A 17505-nucleotide genomic window follows, 5' to 3' on the forward strand; every position below is an offset into this window, starting at 1 on the left:
CAGAAGGGTCCAGACCTGAAACGTCAGCTTTCCTGCTCCTCTGATGCTGCCTGGCCTGCTGTGTTCATCCAGCTCTACACCTTGTTATCTCAGACTCCAGCTTCGGCAGTTCCCACTACCTCTGAGTGAACTAGACATACTGATTATTTTTAATGATAAGTATACTTTCTGCACTGGATGAATAAAACTGCATCAGGACACAATTTTTAAATATATTGAAATATTTGCTAAATCGCAAATGCATCCTGAAATATTACCTATCCCTAAAGATTTTTAGTTTGACCCTATGCAAATGAACTTGAGCAGAAATTGAGCAAAATCAAATTTATTTGCTAAATCAACACTGTTTTGAGCAATTTGCCCGCAGACTGTGACCAAACTCTTGGCCAAAGTTGTCAGAATTTTTCTGAAAATCATTGCACATGCTGCAAAATGAAAATAATTTGAAGCCAACTCTCCGGGATGCTTTGAAGTAACACTTGACTTGCACAGCGTCAGAGTTTGTGATGTGCAATGTAAATGCATTTACAATCTGTGTTGCTTGAAGTGAGTTATTTGCTTGAAGCTAGGAATGGTGGCTGTTAGAAGTGGTTGTGTATTTTGTGGTTAGCAAAGTAATAAAGGAAACATCTCTCATTGTGATGCTGCTCAATAGTGCATGTGATTAGTTTCTCCACATCTGGCAGAATTGTAACATTACACAACTGGCACAGACATTCCCACACTTGTGTTACTTGTAGATGATTGAACTTTGTTGAATCCGCTTTGTCACATAAACTTTTTATTTTAGTTATTAACATCCATTTTATAAAGCAAATGTCTATGTATCTCATTTGCTGCAATTCATTTTTCCAAATTACATTTTGAATTGAGGAAATGGTTGGGTGGTGGTGACAGTGGTATTGCTCAAGAATAGCCTCTGAAAACTAAGACATGCAGATATAATCTCTTCTGCTTTCTCTTTTGCCCCAGGATGGTGGCTGTTATGGAGACCTGTTCTGCAAGGCCTTAAAAACATACAACATGCTTTGCTTTGGAATTTACCGATTGAGAGATGCACATCTACGCACGCATAGTCAGTGTACTAAGCGGTAAGTCCCAAATGCTTCTCTCAACGTCTTGATGATGTTTGTGTCCCTTTGACCTAAATTATTTTGCTCCTGATAAAATGTTAGGTTTGTGTCATTACTACCGCAAAGACGTAAATCATCTGTAAGGCCCTTGTTGTCAGAGTGTGCTGAAAGAATTAGTTCAGTTGGATTTGAGTTGAGCAATGCCAAGTTTTAAGGAGAAATGGCATAAATTGCAATGCTGGCAGAATGTCATTCACTGTAGACAGGGAGTACATAAGATGAGAGTTTTATCTGTGGTATTTATTTGTTGCTGTCTTATAGGAGAATTGGATTAAATCAAATTTGACTTGTATACAACAAAATGCTGTGACAGATGCCATGAACACAGACAATGGCATCCAAGGGTACACCAACACAATTCGATGTTACACACTTAATTTAACAAATTTTAAAATGCCGAGAAATCAATCCTGATCATTCTAGGCCAAAACAGTGGTAACTATCCCAAAAGTCCTTTTATGTGCTATATTTCTTCACATTTCTAAAGCTCAGAATGTTTGTTTCTCTTTCACCTGAATTTTATTTATCCTGAGAATAAAGTCTAGCTTTGAAAAGCATTAGCACAACAGGTAGCAAGGCAAACACTACTGGACCTCTTATTTCCTTTCTGGCTTTCCAAAGGTATTTCTTCACTTGAAACAGTGGAAGCCTGGAATTACCTGTTTGGAGAAATGCCTCTGTGCACTGCAACCTTTCCTCTACTCTGACTTACTGTGATGTGTCATTTAAGATTTTCTTTGGTAAAAAAAATTATCCACTACATGAAGTATCAGGAGTGTGCAGCTGCCATTAAGTAAATATTTATTACCTTAAAAGAGGTAAATTGCAGAAAACAGTCAGAATTAATTCTACAGGTTATTGGCTCCTAGTTGAGGCTGTAGTCCAGTACTGGATCCAGTCTATCAAATTGCCACAGAGTTAAGGAATCAGAACAAATGAAGAGTAACAACTCTGTTCTTGGTGCTGGGCAAGGAGTGCCATCCTAGAGCTCATTTGCAGAAAAGCCAGTCATGTAAAATGTTGGAGGCCTTGAAGACCCCCTTTGAACCCGCTCTTAATGTTATTTATAAAAGGTCATGTTCAGCTCCAGAAAATATTGATCTGTATGGAGCTATGGTGAGGTGTGTGACTGGATTTTGAATCTGAGTGAGATAATCTCATCCATTGTCCTAAGAGTAAGAAATCCCTGTATGTTTGCTCAACTGCTGAGGGAAAATAAACTTGCTATCAAGAAAACTATTGGCAAGTACAGAAACTCTTAGGTGGTTAATCATCAGCTGAAGAGCACTGATGGGAGAACTGACAAAGCTTTGCACTATGCTATGAGGCGGTTCAGGCTTTCAAAGTGCAAGACAGTGGAGAAAAAGAAGAGCTATTTATCAAAGGACCAGCAGAAAGATCAAGGCCAGAGTACTGGATATAAATATTACAGAAGGAAATATGTCCAGCATGAGATAAAACAGTTTTCTAACAGCAAGAAGTGAAATCATTTTGCATACAAGTGTTTCACCACAAAGAAGAGGAGCATATTAATACAGTCGCTGGTGAGACATCAGATGTTGATTCTGACAAATCACTCTGCACACTAGAACAGGTAGGTGCCAACAAATCTCAAAGTTTAAAAAAAAATGGTTTGTGACTGCAGGAAAATATCAAGTTAATGTGAAATGTCTGATAAACATCAGTGTTACATGCAATATCATGCATTTCACGGGCATGTAAAGTTGCTCAAGACAATGAAATTGTGAAGGTAAATGTTGAGGCCATCCAAAGAAACAATATTTACCCTAAGAGGGCAAACTGAGCTGAAAGTCTAATGCAATTGGAAGAAAGAAGATCTGCACTTCCAGATAATGGATCCTTGGCAAAATCCACTCATCTAGCTAAAACAAGTCAACAGCTTGGACTCCTAACACTACATAATTGGAAGGAAATTTCCAGTATTTTTCATGGTGCCAAGGCATTGACAAATTAAAAACTTGTTCTTACAGGTCTTGAGTGTCTTCCAGGTCAACGTCATAGAAGCCCTAAAGTGTAGAACCAGGCCATTTGGCCCATAGAGTCCACAGCAACGCTGTGAAGGGCATCCCACCTAGATCCACCCCATCCCTGTAACCCTGCATTTCCCATGGCTTACCCACTTAGCCTGCACACTATGGGACAATTTAGCATGGCCAATCCACCTAACCTACATATCTTTGGACTATGGGAGGAAACCGGAGCATCCGGAGTAAAATGAACATGCAAACTCCACACAGACAGTTGCCCGAGGGTGGAATTGAACCCAGGTCCCTGGTGCTTTGAGTCAGCAGTGCTACCCATTGAGCCACCGTGCCACCTGCTTCATCTTGAGGTAAATGAAAGTGTGAAAGCAACTCTGGACCATTTAAGGAGAATTCCAGCTGCCCTCAAGTCCAGCCTGAAAGACAAGAAGGAGAATCTTGAAAATATGGGAGTAATCATAAAAAACAGACTGGTTCAGCAACAGTGTAGCATATTTCTTATGAGGAAACGTTCAGTAGGTTGGGCCCGTACTCAGGTTTCAGAAGATTGAGCAAAAAGCTTATTGAAACATGTAAGATTCTTAAGGGGCTTCACAGTGTAAATGCTGGGAAGTTGCCTCTCTTTGTGGGAGAAGCTGTGACCAGAGAGTGTAATCTCAGAATAAGGGTTTGCACGCACTGATGGTTACAACTGCCGTTTGGCATTTCTGCCACTCCAGAAGAAAATCAATGCAGACAGCATGAGATAGTCAATGATTTTCCAGGATTGGAAGCTGCAGGTCTGTGGATATCGAAATACAATGGAAGAAGCCATGACAGATCGTGGTCAGAATCTGATGAGACTGCCCAAAGAGAGCTTGTCATATGGAGCTGAAGCTGAACAAGAAAGAACTGGAACTGAAGTCGATTGATGTCAAATACATAGGTCAATCATTGTGGCTAACAGCGATTTATCCTGATCCTTCTAAGGCATGTCTGGAGCAAAAATACAGCAACAATAAATGAGAAGGGGAATTGATGATTTGTGAACTATCTGGCCAAATTCTTGATCAATTTGCTATCTGCATATAAATCTTTATGCAAGCTGGCTGCAAAGGATATTCAGTGGTATGGAGCACAGAACAAGAAGCAGTTTTCACTGTCATCAAATAATTAGTGATGACAATGATTGCAATGGTCAATAGTGAAGTCACTGCAGAGTGATGCCAGAAAAAGAAGACTTGGAGCAACCCTCATGCAGCAGCATTTTGCAGCCAGAACATTAATGCATGGTAAAGAATGCTGCACTCAGATTGAGAAAGGTTGTTTGGTTATTTTATTATTTATATTGTCTTTGCTTGTGAGCATTTTGGTTAGTTTTTGTTTGAAAGAGAAGAAGTGTTGTTAATCTCTTGTCGCAAGCTACTTCAAAGCGTCTTTCTGTAACTGTTCCTATCTGATGCAAAGCAACTGCAAGAAAGATTAAACACTCAACTAAAAACAAAATACTGCAGATGCTGAAGACTTAAATTAAAAACCGAAACTGCTGGAAAACCTCAGCAGGTCTGGCAGCATCTGGGGAGAGCAAAACACAGTTAATGTTTTAAGGCCAATGACTCTCACCCAATGCTAGCTTGATCCTATCATTCACCACATATGGGACAACTGACCACTGACTGAGATATCATGGCCACTTGCACCACTTTGGAACTCTGGCTGTACACCTGGACAAATGCTGGCAGCCCAGAGTTGCCCTTCACTGTTAACGTAGTGGCACCGCAGCCGTAATCCTTTCACAGCATAAAGGCTCCTGTAGGATTCTGCCCTCTGATTCTGATATACATCTGGTTCAGATCAAGCAAACTATGTAGTAAGATACTAATCCAAATACTGCAAGAAGTAGCGATGCTGGAGCGGCCTGAAACCATTAAGTACACAGCTGTCACTGTAGGAATGTGTTGGGCCTGCAGAGATGAAGCGATTGCCCAAGATGGCATCTCATTCGAAGAGATTAGTGTCATTATCCCTAAAGTGATAATGACACTATCCCTGAAGTGACGAGCAAAGAAATGCTGAAGCACATTCATTCGAGATATCAAATAATTACGTCTAATCTGAAGAAGGCAAGTGAAGTACTTTACGGGCTCAATATGGGCAGTGAGACAAAGGACCATACCAACCAGTGCTGTGCTTGTGATAAGTATCAAAATAAGAACCTAAAGAGTTGTGCATGACTTGTGACATTGCAGACAGACAAAAAAAAAGACAGACTACACAGAACAATTAGTTTTCAGTTCATGCATGGATGGTTTTCTTTTTAAACAGTGTGTGTGGGTAACCTTCAACATTTTTCCTTTCTTTTTATGGATGTGCCTTTATGCATTTATGCCTTTTGTGTTCTTTGGTTTCTATGGCCATGTGACCTCTGAGATTATCTTGGCTAAAACAAAGCTTTGTGCGTAAGCCATTTTACCCACCACTTTACATATGGGCACCTCCTCCATTAAGGCCATGTTTAAGTTCACAGCCCTAAAGTTGTAACTTCTGAATGACTTGTAATAAAGACCATTTATTAAGTACAAAGACTGGCCTGCGATCATTTAAATCTCAGGCAGATCTGGTTTCTCAGAAGCAAATTACATTATATAGTATGTGTAGGTTGAAACGAGCAGAGTGTTGGACTCTGGAGCAGCGAAGCAGGAAGGATTTGCATGCAGAGATGGACACAACTGGAACTGTAGGTATAATTACCTTTTGTGGTGCCTTCCTTGTTGAGCTCTGGCTTTCTTCATCAGGCCCAATAATCAGTGCCCAATTGGTGGAGTTCCTGTCAGACAGACTGTGTCTTCTGTTGATGCAACATCACGAATTATACTCTATACTCTAATAACAAACATGGTCAGTTCAAACGATAATGACTAAGAATGCCAGAATTGTAGAGGCTTGTTCTAATTCAAAAGCAAGACTAGTTTGTGGAAACAGCTACTGGAGCAGTAAAACCTGGAGGTTTCCTTGCTGCCACAACAGTGCATGTTCCCAGCAACAGGTTTTAGTTTGTTTTGCCATTTGTTATTAGATAAAAGAACTAAATGTAATGGGTGTAGCTACTCGATATGTCTCTGATGTTCTTGATAGTTGCTCAAAGCTGTGCTGAATGCAGGTGAGTGAGAATCTTTGACTGAAAACCCAAACGTAAGGGTTTCCTGCAGGACCTGCTAAATTTAGTGGGAAGAAGCTGCTGACATCTTTTTGAACTGGTTTCCAAGGACACTAGCTGGAATGACATTCTGACATTGTAAGGGGCTTCAGAGATCACCAGGTGTAGGTATCAACATTATGGAGTTCCAGTTGTCTGTTAGGTCGTTGGGCCTAATGGATTCACTCCTGGCCCTTCACTTCCACAAACAGTGCAATACAGATGGATATAGCATGGTTTAATCCTTTCCTGCATCGTTATACTTGCCAGCAATCCTAGGCCACAATGCATTATTAACATTAAAAATAGAGGCAAGATTTTAGTAAGTATTCTGCTTCCTCAGAGAAGCTTGTTTGTTCACCCTCCAATCTGCCAACACGAAAACCAGAAGTTTGAGAATTTAATGCCTTTTTACCTTCCCATCTGCCCCAGCCCTCTTAGTGATTAAAATTCAACCGATGAGATTATAAGTAGGAGCAAAGTACGCAGAACCTATACCGAAAACAATTGCCAGAGATCACAGCGGGTCAGACACCATCCATGCAGAGAGAATAAGCTAACGTTTTGAGTCTAGGTGACTGTTCTTTGGAAGAGTCACTGGATCTGAAACGTTAACTCTTTTTTTCCATCTAAAACCAAAAGATAGGTTGTGGTCAACACTGCATCGATTACTGGAGATACTCCCCAAAAAAGGCTCTCTTGCTTTCTGTCCCAAATAAAGTTGAAAGTGAAGGAGACGTTATTGTCACAATGTTTGAAGTGTTGCTTTCTGTATAAGTATAAACATTGTCAGTTTCAGTGAGGTCTAACTAATGTTATTACACAGCATTTAGGGGAGGTTTCTTTTCAGATTCGATTATCTTTTTCAGGCATTCTGCACAAATTACCTGTTAAACATATCACTCTGACAAAAACAAAGTTCCAGCCTTTGTCCTGTTATGTACTTGATGCACTCTGAAGAGCCTTGCAGTTCCTTCATTTATTAATTTTCCCACATGTTCTGTGTTCTTCAGTGTTCACATAAACTGCAAGTATATCACGGTGATGCAATACTGCTTAAAAGGTTCTGAATTAAATTGAATTTCTTTATGCTATGTAACTTTAGCTTCATGGTGTTATGAGCCCTGTAGAGCAACTGTAACCCGAAATTACCAAATTTATCTCATGACCCATAAATGAAGAAATTACACCCTAATAAGATTCCACTTTGTGTAGTTTTTACTTTAGCGTAAATTAACAGGCAAGTTTAGTTGTGAACTATGAATTGCATATGAAATAGTCGTTACAACAAAGACTATTCACTAGATTCCAAACATCTTTATCATTTTCTGTGCAGTTGTGGTAGCAGATGATGAATACTTTTATCACTTACTGCATAGTTCTGACACTATATACAATTTCTTAGTCATTCCCACTCTGCGTCTGGAACATAGAATCTTTCACTTTCCTCATTCACTAGACTTGGTCTTTGAGTCACTGACTATTCCATCCAATGGTATAGTCATTACCCAAAAAACACTCTTCCAGAGCTGAATTTAAGACTTGATGTTATATAATCCCAAGTGACTCCAATACTAGTTCCTTTTTAAATAGTCTGTGCAGCTCTGAAAAGCATATACATACAATTTACCAACTCTCAATCACTGTTCTAATTCTGTCTTCAGCTTTTATAGGTTATGGGAATAGGGTAGGGGGTGGGTCTGGGTGGGATGTACTTTGGAGGGTTGGTGCAAATCCGATGGGCCGAATGGCCTGCTTCCACACTGAGATTTTATGATTCTATGATTTTTGACCTTTCTAACTGCATTGCACACATTGTTCCTTACAAATGTGCCTTTCTAATGTTTGCCCTGCTGCAACTCTTCATTGCCTTGGCCCACATGGCTTCTAAATCTTAACTTCCTTTTTTGCTGATACTGCTTTCAGTGTAAGGATTCCAGTTTACACGGGCTAGTATTTCTTATTATTCAAGAAAATTAAAATTGATTACTCAACAATAGTGCAACCTTTTAAAAAAAAACACTCTTCCAACCATCATGAAAAACATCTCCACATTCTGTGGATATTTTTACAAATATAGCTGTTTTAAAGAAATTGCACCTTTTCCTTGCTCCGGGATCAAAGATTGTCACACAGACAGATGATCATTTCTAAGTACAGTAGTCGAGTAATGGATTGTGTGCATTCTCACTTTCCTAACGTGAAGCAGCTTATGGAAACTTTGGTGGGCAATTTTGACCTAATTTGACCAACCCATCACAGCTCAAAAATCCTGTCCAACTGTGCACTCCATTCGCAGAGTTATTAGGTAAATATGGTAATTTTGGTTTATAGCTGCCCTACAGCTAACACCATGAAGCTGAAGTTACATTGCATAAAGAAAATCAATGGGGAATAATATCAGTTGGGATATAAAACTACTGTCCTAACCAATCCTGCCCAAGTTACCATATTGCAATTGGGATACCATCATACACAATTAATACAATGATGTTTCTGAGCATTGCATCTTGATGTAAGTTTTATCTCCATGTTGCAACTTTAGACAAAAGCAAAAAATTTTGAAATGGGTATGCAATACTGTGGCCCTTACGTGCATCATAATGTACCAATCCCTTGGACAATTTACATGGTTCATTTATATTTCTTCTTCCTCTTCAGATACGTGATTGCTAATCCACATTATGAATTCGAACTAGTCTCAACGGATGTGATCTTCTGTTTGATGCAATTTGACCATAATGCTGGCCAATCTCGTGGCAGCTTGTCGCACTCGTCTCATTCCTCACACACTTCCAGTAAGAAAAGCTCGTCTGTGCACTCCATCCCAACCACCACCAACCGTCCAAACCGCAACAAGACTCGGGATCCCCGGGAAAAGCAGAAGTATGTGCTTGACCCTGCTGTCTGATGAAAAACTGTTTGTGAATTTTCACCTCTGTCCATTCCCCAGTGCAGAGCTTCCCTTTGTCACGGACTGTATCACAAATGTCTGCACATGTTTGTGTGTATGCATGTGTTTGTCAACAGATTTCATCGTTCATCTCCCACAGCACAACAGCAACAAACCAGATGGATCTAAAAACCAATCATTACCAACACCAGTTACTCTGAGCAACAACTACTGGCACACTTATATTTAAATCATATAGTTACTTAATGTTTGTTACTTTACACAGAGCATAATAATAGTAATTATTTAATGCACAGCATTAAGAGTACAGAAAAGGGTAAGATTCTTATAATTATCTTAAACTGAAAATTACTTATATCCAAATAGGCAACTCCTAAGAAAAATTACTATTGTCCTCTTAATAGTAGTAAGGACAGAGAATTTTAAATTCATATCATTTCTGCATTGTCACCAATTCAATAGCATATTCATATTAGCAAAAACACAGCTGAAAGAGCTTTGGTGGGGGACAGAGGGGATGAATAGAATTTATTGAAACATGCAAAGCATTCTCTATTTCCTTGATTTGACTATTAAATTGTCAACTATTTTTGTGCCCCCAAAGAATCAATGTCACTATTTTTTTAAAAAATTAAGTTTATATTTCCTAAGGTAAATAGTCAGTCATGTTTTTCTGGGATGGTTGAATGATGTGAATTTTGGCAGAAAGAAGTAAAGAAAAGAAAATAGTCTGTCAGGCACTTTTATACAGTAGCCATTGCATACTACAGTTTGTACTCACAAAGACAGTTAAACATGCTTCTTTGTGTGACTGTCATAAATACAATTGGCATTTGCTGATTTGTTGATTTTTCATAGAAGCAGGACATTTGCTTTCTGTGTGGGAATGCATTTTTATTTAGGAAGCCAATATTTGTAAGATGACTTTATATTTCCCCCGTTTGGTAATACTTTCCTAAAATAATGTTTACACTATACCACTATCTCATAGCATGGGCTTGCTAGTGGGTGTGCGTTATGGTTAAAAGAAAACTACTAACCAAAGTAGACTTGCACTGGCACTCTCGTTTACAGGAAATTTTAATATTGTATAAGACAGTGTCAGTGAAAGTGCTGAGTCCAAAATGTGATAGTTTAAGAAAATTGTAAACTTACCTAGAATATTTACTTACTTTTTCTCTAAAGTGCTACAAGGATGACTAGAATGAGCCAAGGTATGACTATCAATGGTTTTGCATGATATGGCAATTGCCGTGGGTTCTTTCCATATTTGTCCTTGTGAAACTTTGTTAATTAAAATTTAGTAAAAAGACTTTTTTTTAAACAAATCAAATAATTTGTGTTTGTTTATGCTTTCTGGCCGAAATGAGCTGTCTGCTGCTGCTGTTGCTGTGGCTTTGTCCATGACAGATGTGACCCTGTGTGTCCATCATTTTCCTGCTTCTTTGCATGTGGCGTCTTGCTGCTCATGTGATTGCCCTGTGACCAATTGGATTCTGTCACTGTATGCAGATTCTATCATTTAGCTCATTGTTCTGTCTGAGACCGACAGGATCATTTGATTTTGTGTTGATGTCAGCTGAGCAATTAATCATCCTGTTCACACAGTGATTTTGCGAGCCTCCATTCTCATTCTTTCTTGAAAATCAGTTTGCTGAAATTGATGTTTTAGTGAATTAGTCATTCTGTATCATGTATCTGTCCCTCAACACGTTTCTACATAATTTGTCAAGGAGGAGTGTCAGTGTGGGATACATAACAATAAGCAGCATTGTATGGATAAAAGCATTATAGTGCAGCTCAGGACTGAGCATCAGTTCTGCAATATCAGACACAAATCACCATGATGCTTTTCTCCTTACACTATTGCTCTGATGTCACTTGTCCTTTTCAAACGACTCCCGTGTTTTATGTATGTATGTGCATATCTTTTGCTTTCCTTGTTTGAGTCCCAGTTGCAGTGACATTCCATGTTGCTGCACACTTTGCTAATATAAGTTAAACTAGAGATCTCCTCAAAAAGTTGATGTACTTTAAACAACCAACTGAATCCACTCCTTGATCGAACTAACTGTTGTGGCTGCTGAATGAGAAAATTTAGATATGAGAATTTGCAAGTTTAACTTAAATATATGGAACCGAACAAAATTGTTTTTTTTTAATGCTGAAGGAGGATCCACAATGAAATCTTACTCTTAAGTGCCTCAGCTATGGAATAGTAGTGATCTTTGACATATGTAGCACAATAATGTCAAAAATTTTTAAAATGGAGAAATACCTACTTTATTAAACTTGCCACTGATCTGAACTGAACCCAACAACCAAATAAAGGGCGGTCAGTTAGAGACTGGAGACATTTCTGAAGTTGGTAGATATGACTGGGCTCCAGCCAGTCTGAATCACTCATTCCCTGTTGACTTGGAACACCCGTAGCTTGGATGAACTGATTCACTGTTACTGAGGTACAGATTTTTGAAAAAACGATACATTTCTCATTACTTTTTGGGTAAAGATTGGTGGCCTACTGAGTGGAAAATATTCCACCACCACTCTAGACTCCCCTTCCTTAAGTCAAAGCTTCCTAAGACGGAATTCAAATACAAATGTTAAAGAAAGAACTGTGGCCTTTAAATCACAAAAATCACCCATATTGACATTGCACGCCTCGATTCTTTCTTCGCTCATCTTGTACTAAAACTTCTACCACTTCCTTTGTCACCTCCAGATGCACTTACTGCAATGTTCCCAAACTGGACTCCTGTAATCTCGAGCTGATTTGAAAGTCTGTGGTATTAGAACATAGAACAGTACAGCATAGGACCAAGCCATGTCTGTGGTTCTGTCCTTCAACAAGTGCAGCTCTCAGGTCACTCCTGACTTTATTGAACTACATTGACCCTAAAATTCCCTCATCCCTTTAGTTAAAAAGTTCATGCTGTGTCTCAATCCCTTCATGGCCTTTGTCTTCCCTCAGATCAAATAATTCACCTCAGAACACCAAGTTCCTCAGACTCTAGTCTTCTGTGCAATACAGCCTCCCAATGTTTTGAACCCTTTAGATTCCTCTGTCTGGATTTACCTCCCTAAAACATTCTGCCACTCCTTCTCCCTCCTTTAAACTCCTGCCCTTCAACAAGTTTGGTCAACTGTATTGTCTTCTTTTAAAGTTTTGCACCATTTTAACCTGATTAAGTTGCCACAAAGTGCATTGAGATTTTTCAACGTATGAGGGCACTGTATAAATGCAATCGTTGTTATGTGCTAAAGTAAACTATTCCTTTGTTGATGATGTGTTAATCAATAGAATACAATAAGATTGCATTCACACTGAAATATTTCTAAGAAATGTCAAGTCAGATTCTGGTTAAAAATTAATTGTTTACAGCTAAGATAATTAATAGCATTTGCAGTTTTTACATTCCACCACAGTAGGGCACTCTGGATATCGCTAACAGCGGAGTTAATGATGAAGATCAGACACAACTGATATCTTGATACTGTTTGTCCTCCTAGATAAAACCTAGCCCCACTATGAGACTGAGTGTCAAGATTAGGCACAGAAACTGTGCCTAGATACTGTGCTGGGCCTCAAAAACTGAGGCTAGGACACTAGATCAGCTAATTACCCCCCCCTCACCAAACATACGGAGGCAGAGTTCAAATACAACTCCAGAGGGAAATTTGGATATTTGTTTTATTGGTAAATATCAGCAGTCAATCAGTTGATAACACTCTTGCTTTAAGTCAGACAGTTGAGAGTTCAAACCCTACTGGGGGTTGGAGGTACTGTATTTCAGATGAAATGTTAACTCAAAACGAGTCTGCTCTGTTATGTGAACATAAAAGATTTCACACCACTGTTTTGAAGAACATCAAGTAAGCAATTTCTGGCATCCTGGCCAATACTTAACCCCCAGTTATAATCTCGAAACAGATTATCTAATAATTATCACATTGTTGTCTGTCAAAGCCTGTTCTGTACAATTTAGCTGTTGCATTCCTTGCATTACAACAGTGACTACAGTTCAAAAGTGTCTTATTGGTTATGATACAGCTTCAGTTGTGATAGGTGTTATATAAATGCAAGTGAGAAATCTTTCCTGAAAATCTATTTTGAGTACGTTTGAGCATTGTAGAAATGTTGATGATGCTTACGAAGGTGGGTAAACTTTATCTGTGTGCCCGTTGGGGACAAAAAAGTATTATTATCATTGTTATATATCACCCCTTGCCACCCTTTTTCTCTTGAAGGTGCTGATTTCTTGCTGGATTATGGTTTCCTGGGCATTAGTCACCTTCTGGTGTCCAATTGACTTTAATTAATAATTAACTTCTGAAAATCAATCAGTTATTCTACCAGGGAATTACAACCAAGCCTGATCCTATCTTCACCTGTTGTCCAAACATCTATTTCACTTGCAAGAGTCACAGATTCAGGCTTTCTTCTCTCTCCTCAAAGCTGTCGAGGGGAATTGTAGCAGCTACACCCAGGATGGTGCTACTCTGGCTCAGCCATTACACTGATCCGGCAGAGCACCATAGATAATATCAATTGATAAATGAATGGCATTGTCAGCTCCATACTAACATCAAAGATAAAATTTGATATGTTCCAAGGCAGTTACAGTCTAATCCTTGCAGAGCTGAGACCACATTCTCAGTGTGGAGTATGCCAAACATTGAATTCTTCCCAGACTGAGCAGGATAAAATTCTTCTCATGCTTATAACAAGTGCAGTTAACAGTGTTGTTGTTTATAGATAGACATCAGGGACAGCGTAATCCTGAGGCTCAATAGAATAATGAACAGCAACATCAGAGTGCTGATTTTATACTGACTTGTTGCTGCCAGGCCTGCTGTGTTCTTCCAGCCTCCTGTTTGTCTACCTTCGATTCCAGCATCTGCAGTTTTTTTGTCTCTAACACTGACTTTTGTTCTCACTGTTTGGAAGCAAAACAAGAGTTTATTTTAACATTCAGAATTTGGTACCATTCTCGCTTTGTCATGGAAATCAGTTTGAATCTTATGTCACTGGCCTTTATCTGGTGACCCTTACCCTGGAGACTGAACTGTGATTACCCCACAGAGGTCTCCTCTCACCAAACTTTGCTCTCGAATCAGCAACGAATGTCTTTAACCATCTCCACCTTCTTTCCAGTTGGTAGATCTTCAGTTTTATGCTCCTCCCCAGAAAAAATAACTATCTGTGGAAGTTTGGAAATTTTTACAATTGTGAGATCAAAGTGCGAGCCATAGCTCAGATTCCCAGTCGGGGTGACACGGAGCAGGTGGGCTGCGTTCTCATGTCAGTGCACAGGAATTCAGAGTTACTTTCAGTTTCTGCTGACCTGGGAGTACTTACTGTCTCCAGTAGAATCACAGCAGGGTAATAACTCTCTCTCTGTCCAACATTAGGACAACAGGAAGCAGTTACTCAAAAGTGTGGTGCTTTAATCAAAGCAAAGGAAATAAGTGCTGTGGCTCTTTTGTGCTTCTTCCTAGTCAATTTTTTCCCAGGTTTTCTTTGTTCTTTTGCCACCAAAGCCTACAGTGGGGCAGTGGATTGTGTATTTGACCTGGGTCAATTCATTTGGAGGAATCATGGCTGAACAAACACTGGGATCTGTATCTTTGAAGAAAAAACATTGTGAAATGCATGCATATTAAGACAAAACATCCTTGTGCTTATCACTATTTCTATGGATATTTTTTGACTTCTTTAGGAAATGTTTGTGAAATTGTTTGCGCAACCTCCCCCCACCCTACTTTAGTTACTGAGTAATAAAATAGAAAAGTTTTAGCTCAGCTCTGACTCTGCCATAGATACTGCCTCATTTACATTGCAAGCTGGCCTCTGCTGCACCAGCAGCCAAAAAGAAATGCATCCATAACCTCATTCGTGCAGAGCCCTTGACAGTTTAATTTTTTGTGTCTGTGATGTGAAAGCCTGGCCAGAGACAGATAGACAGAAACTGCTGCTGTTTACCCTGCCACCTCTTGAACAACAGTGGTGCCATCTCACTTACAGATGTGTGCCAGTCATCCAGAACTTCCATCTGAGACATGTTTGGACATGAGTAAATCTGCATTCTTCAATGCTTTCCATTCAATGTCAGACTATAGGTGCGGCTGCTGGAACTGCGTTTATGTCTGACCTTCATCGCCTTGAGTGGATGGTTGTGGATTACCTCGTTGAAACTAAGTGAGCGGTCAAGCCACCTCAGAAAGCTTTACACTGTCATGAGCCAGCATGTAGGCAGTGTTGATAGATTCTAGGGTGGGATATTCCCTTTGTCAAAGGACCGATTAGATTGAATGGCTATCTGCCAATTTCTGTTGCTTCTTTAGTCCTCAAATAGTCATTTATATTAGATTGAATTGTGTTGCATTTCATCATGGGTTTGAACATGTGGAGCACAGGATAGGGGATGGCACGTGTGTCAACGTAAAGGAGTGGATTTGGATAGCATTGCTATTAAAGAGGTGAAATTGTCACATGTTCAGTTTCAAAGGGATTAGGTCCTTGGGACGGAGGAAGTGATCAAGAGGGCTCCAATCATGGTCTTTAGAATTGTGTCAGAGTTCTGAGGAACACTACTGTTCCACGTTTCAGTTAAGTGGAAATGTGTGTATTTGATGGTAGCTTCCTTTAACTACCACTAGTTAGGCCATATCTAGATTTAAATCAAACAAAGAACAGCAGATGTTGGAAATCTGAAACATCTAGACTTGCTTCCTCTGAACTTGTAGTCTGATAGTGACAGATGTCAGGGTAGCCCAACATTGCAAATAATCTAACACCTGTTTCAGGCACAAATTCTGACCACCAGAAACTTCACCAAAATGGTGGGCAATGCACTTGCAATGCAGAATGTGTTCAGTGTAGGCAAGCATTGCAGATATCATATTAGATACTTAGATTATGAAGGGTACACTGTCCATAAATACCCAGGCCCCAATCTCATAACATAAGCACTCCATGCTTTTTAGAACAAATAATAAACACACCTTTAGCTCGTAGAAGCCATCAGCTCATCTTAAGTTTGTAAGTAATCAACCAGGGAGAATGTAATGTTTGTCATTGACAAGCATGACTGATGACATTTTGCTTTTGAACTGTTTAATTCGTTATCACTGACAGCTCCTAAAACCTGATCAGATTCGTCGGGAGCACCTGGTCCATTTCCACCTCAGAGTTTTAATTACTTCTACAACGTGTGGTTGTGTGCTTCATCCGTTAACAAGCACACTTAATAAAATTGCATCGGATTTGCCCTGAAAGCCCATTGGACAGGGCAATGTTTTCACCCGACCAATATCCCACCAAACTGTCAATATCAACTTTATCGTTGTTCAGGAAAGACATAGTCGGAGATATTCTGCAGGACTAATTGATAAATCCCCTGGCATTATGAAAGCATTCTTCTCATGGGTGGAATATACCATGGTGGTGGGCTCTGTGACTTCAAAGCGTGCATGCAGCACCCATTTATAGACAGTAACATCAACACATCTTTGCAGTCTGTTTATCGGCTTGTGGTCAATTTGTTGCTGTGTAGTAACTGGAGTGCGAGTCCCCAGTGGATATGTTAGCACAGTCAACATTCACAGGGAAATGTGAGGAGTGACATTAATGCTCAACAAGCATGTAAGAGAGCATACAACTCAACAGAGACTGTCACTCAGGTCCACTCAGCAATGTAAAATTCGTTCCCCACCAATGCCTGAAAATCACAGTTTTTAAAGAAAATGATTGCAATGATTTTACTTTCCTTGCAGGAAATTAAGCCCTTTTTAAAAGGGTAAAATTACTGTGAACAAAGACTTAAAATAGCAGACTGTTGCATCTCAACAGAAGCATCTGTTTATGTTAGAACTGAGCTGTCATAGCATCTCTGATATTTATTTGACATCTCAAAATACTATCACAGCCAAGAAAGACTTTTGAAATGTAGTCACTACTACACTGTAGTAAAACAACAGTCAATTGTGTGCTAGAAGCTCTCTTGAATAGTAATAGGATAATGCCAATAGGATAATCTGTTTAGCAATGTTTATTCAGAGACAAATATTGGCCAGTTTTCTGGGTGGACAGTAGGAGGGAAACTGTCCAACTGTTCTTTGAAATAATGTCTTTATGCCCACCTAAAGAGAGGGCATCTATTAAATATGTCATGTGAAAGATGGATGTAAAATGCAAGTGTGTAACTCCCTCTATTGAGAATGAATATTGCAATTAACATTTTTGAAGTTTTACTGAAGAAAAATATTCCAAGTAGA

General features: G+C 39.3%; 1 protein-coding gene across 2 annotated transcripts in view; it reads left to right on the top strand.

The window, feature by feature from the left end:
* LOC109914705 (calcium-activated potassium channel subunit alpha-1-like) overlaps positions 1–17505 on the top strand; it is a 100520-nt gene that overhangs the window by 65524 nt on the left and 17491 nt on the right. For both annotated transcript variants that reach the window (XM_048616441.1, XM_048616440.1), the window contains exons 7-8: positions 973–1091; positions 8973–9197. In XM_048616441.1, coding sequence (XP_048472398.1) covers positions 973–1091; positions 8973–9197 — 344 coding nt within the window. The remainder of the gene's footprint in view (positions 1–972; positions 1092–8972; positions 9198–17505) is intronic.

Source organism: Rhincodon typus, chromosome 34 (genome assembly GCF_021869965.1).
Source record: "Rhincodon typus isolate 14 chromosome 34, sRhiTyp1.1, whole genome shotgun sequence".
NCBI classification, from domain to species: domain Eukaryota; kingdom Metazoa; phylum Chordata; class Chondrichthyes; order Orectolobiformes; family Rhincodontidae; genus Rhincodon; species Rhincodon typus.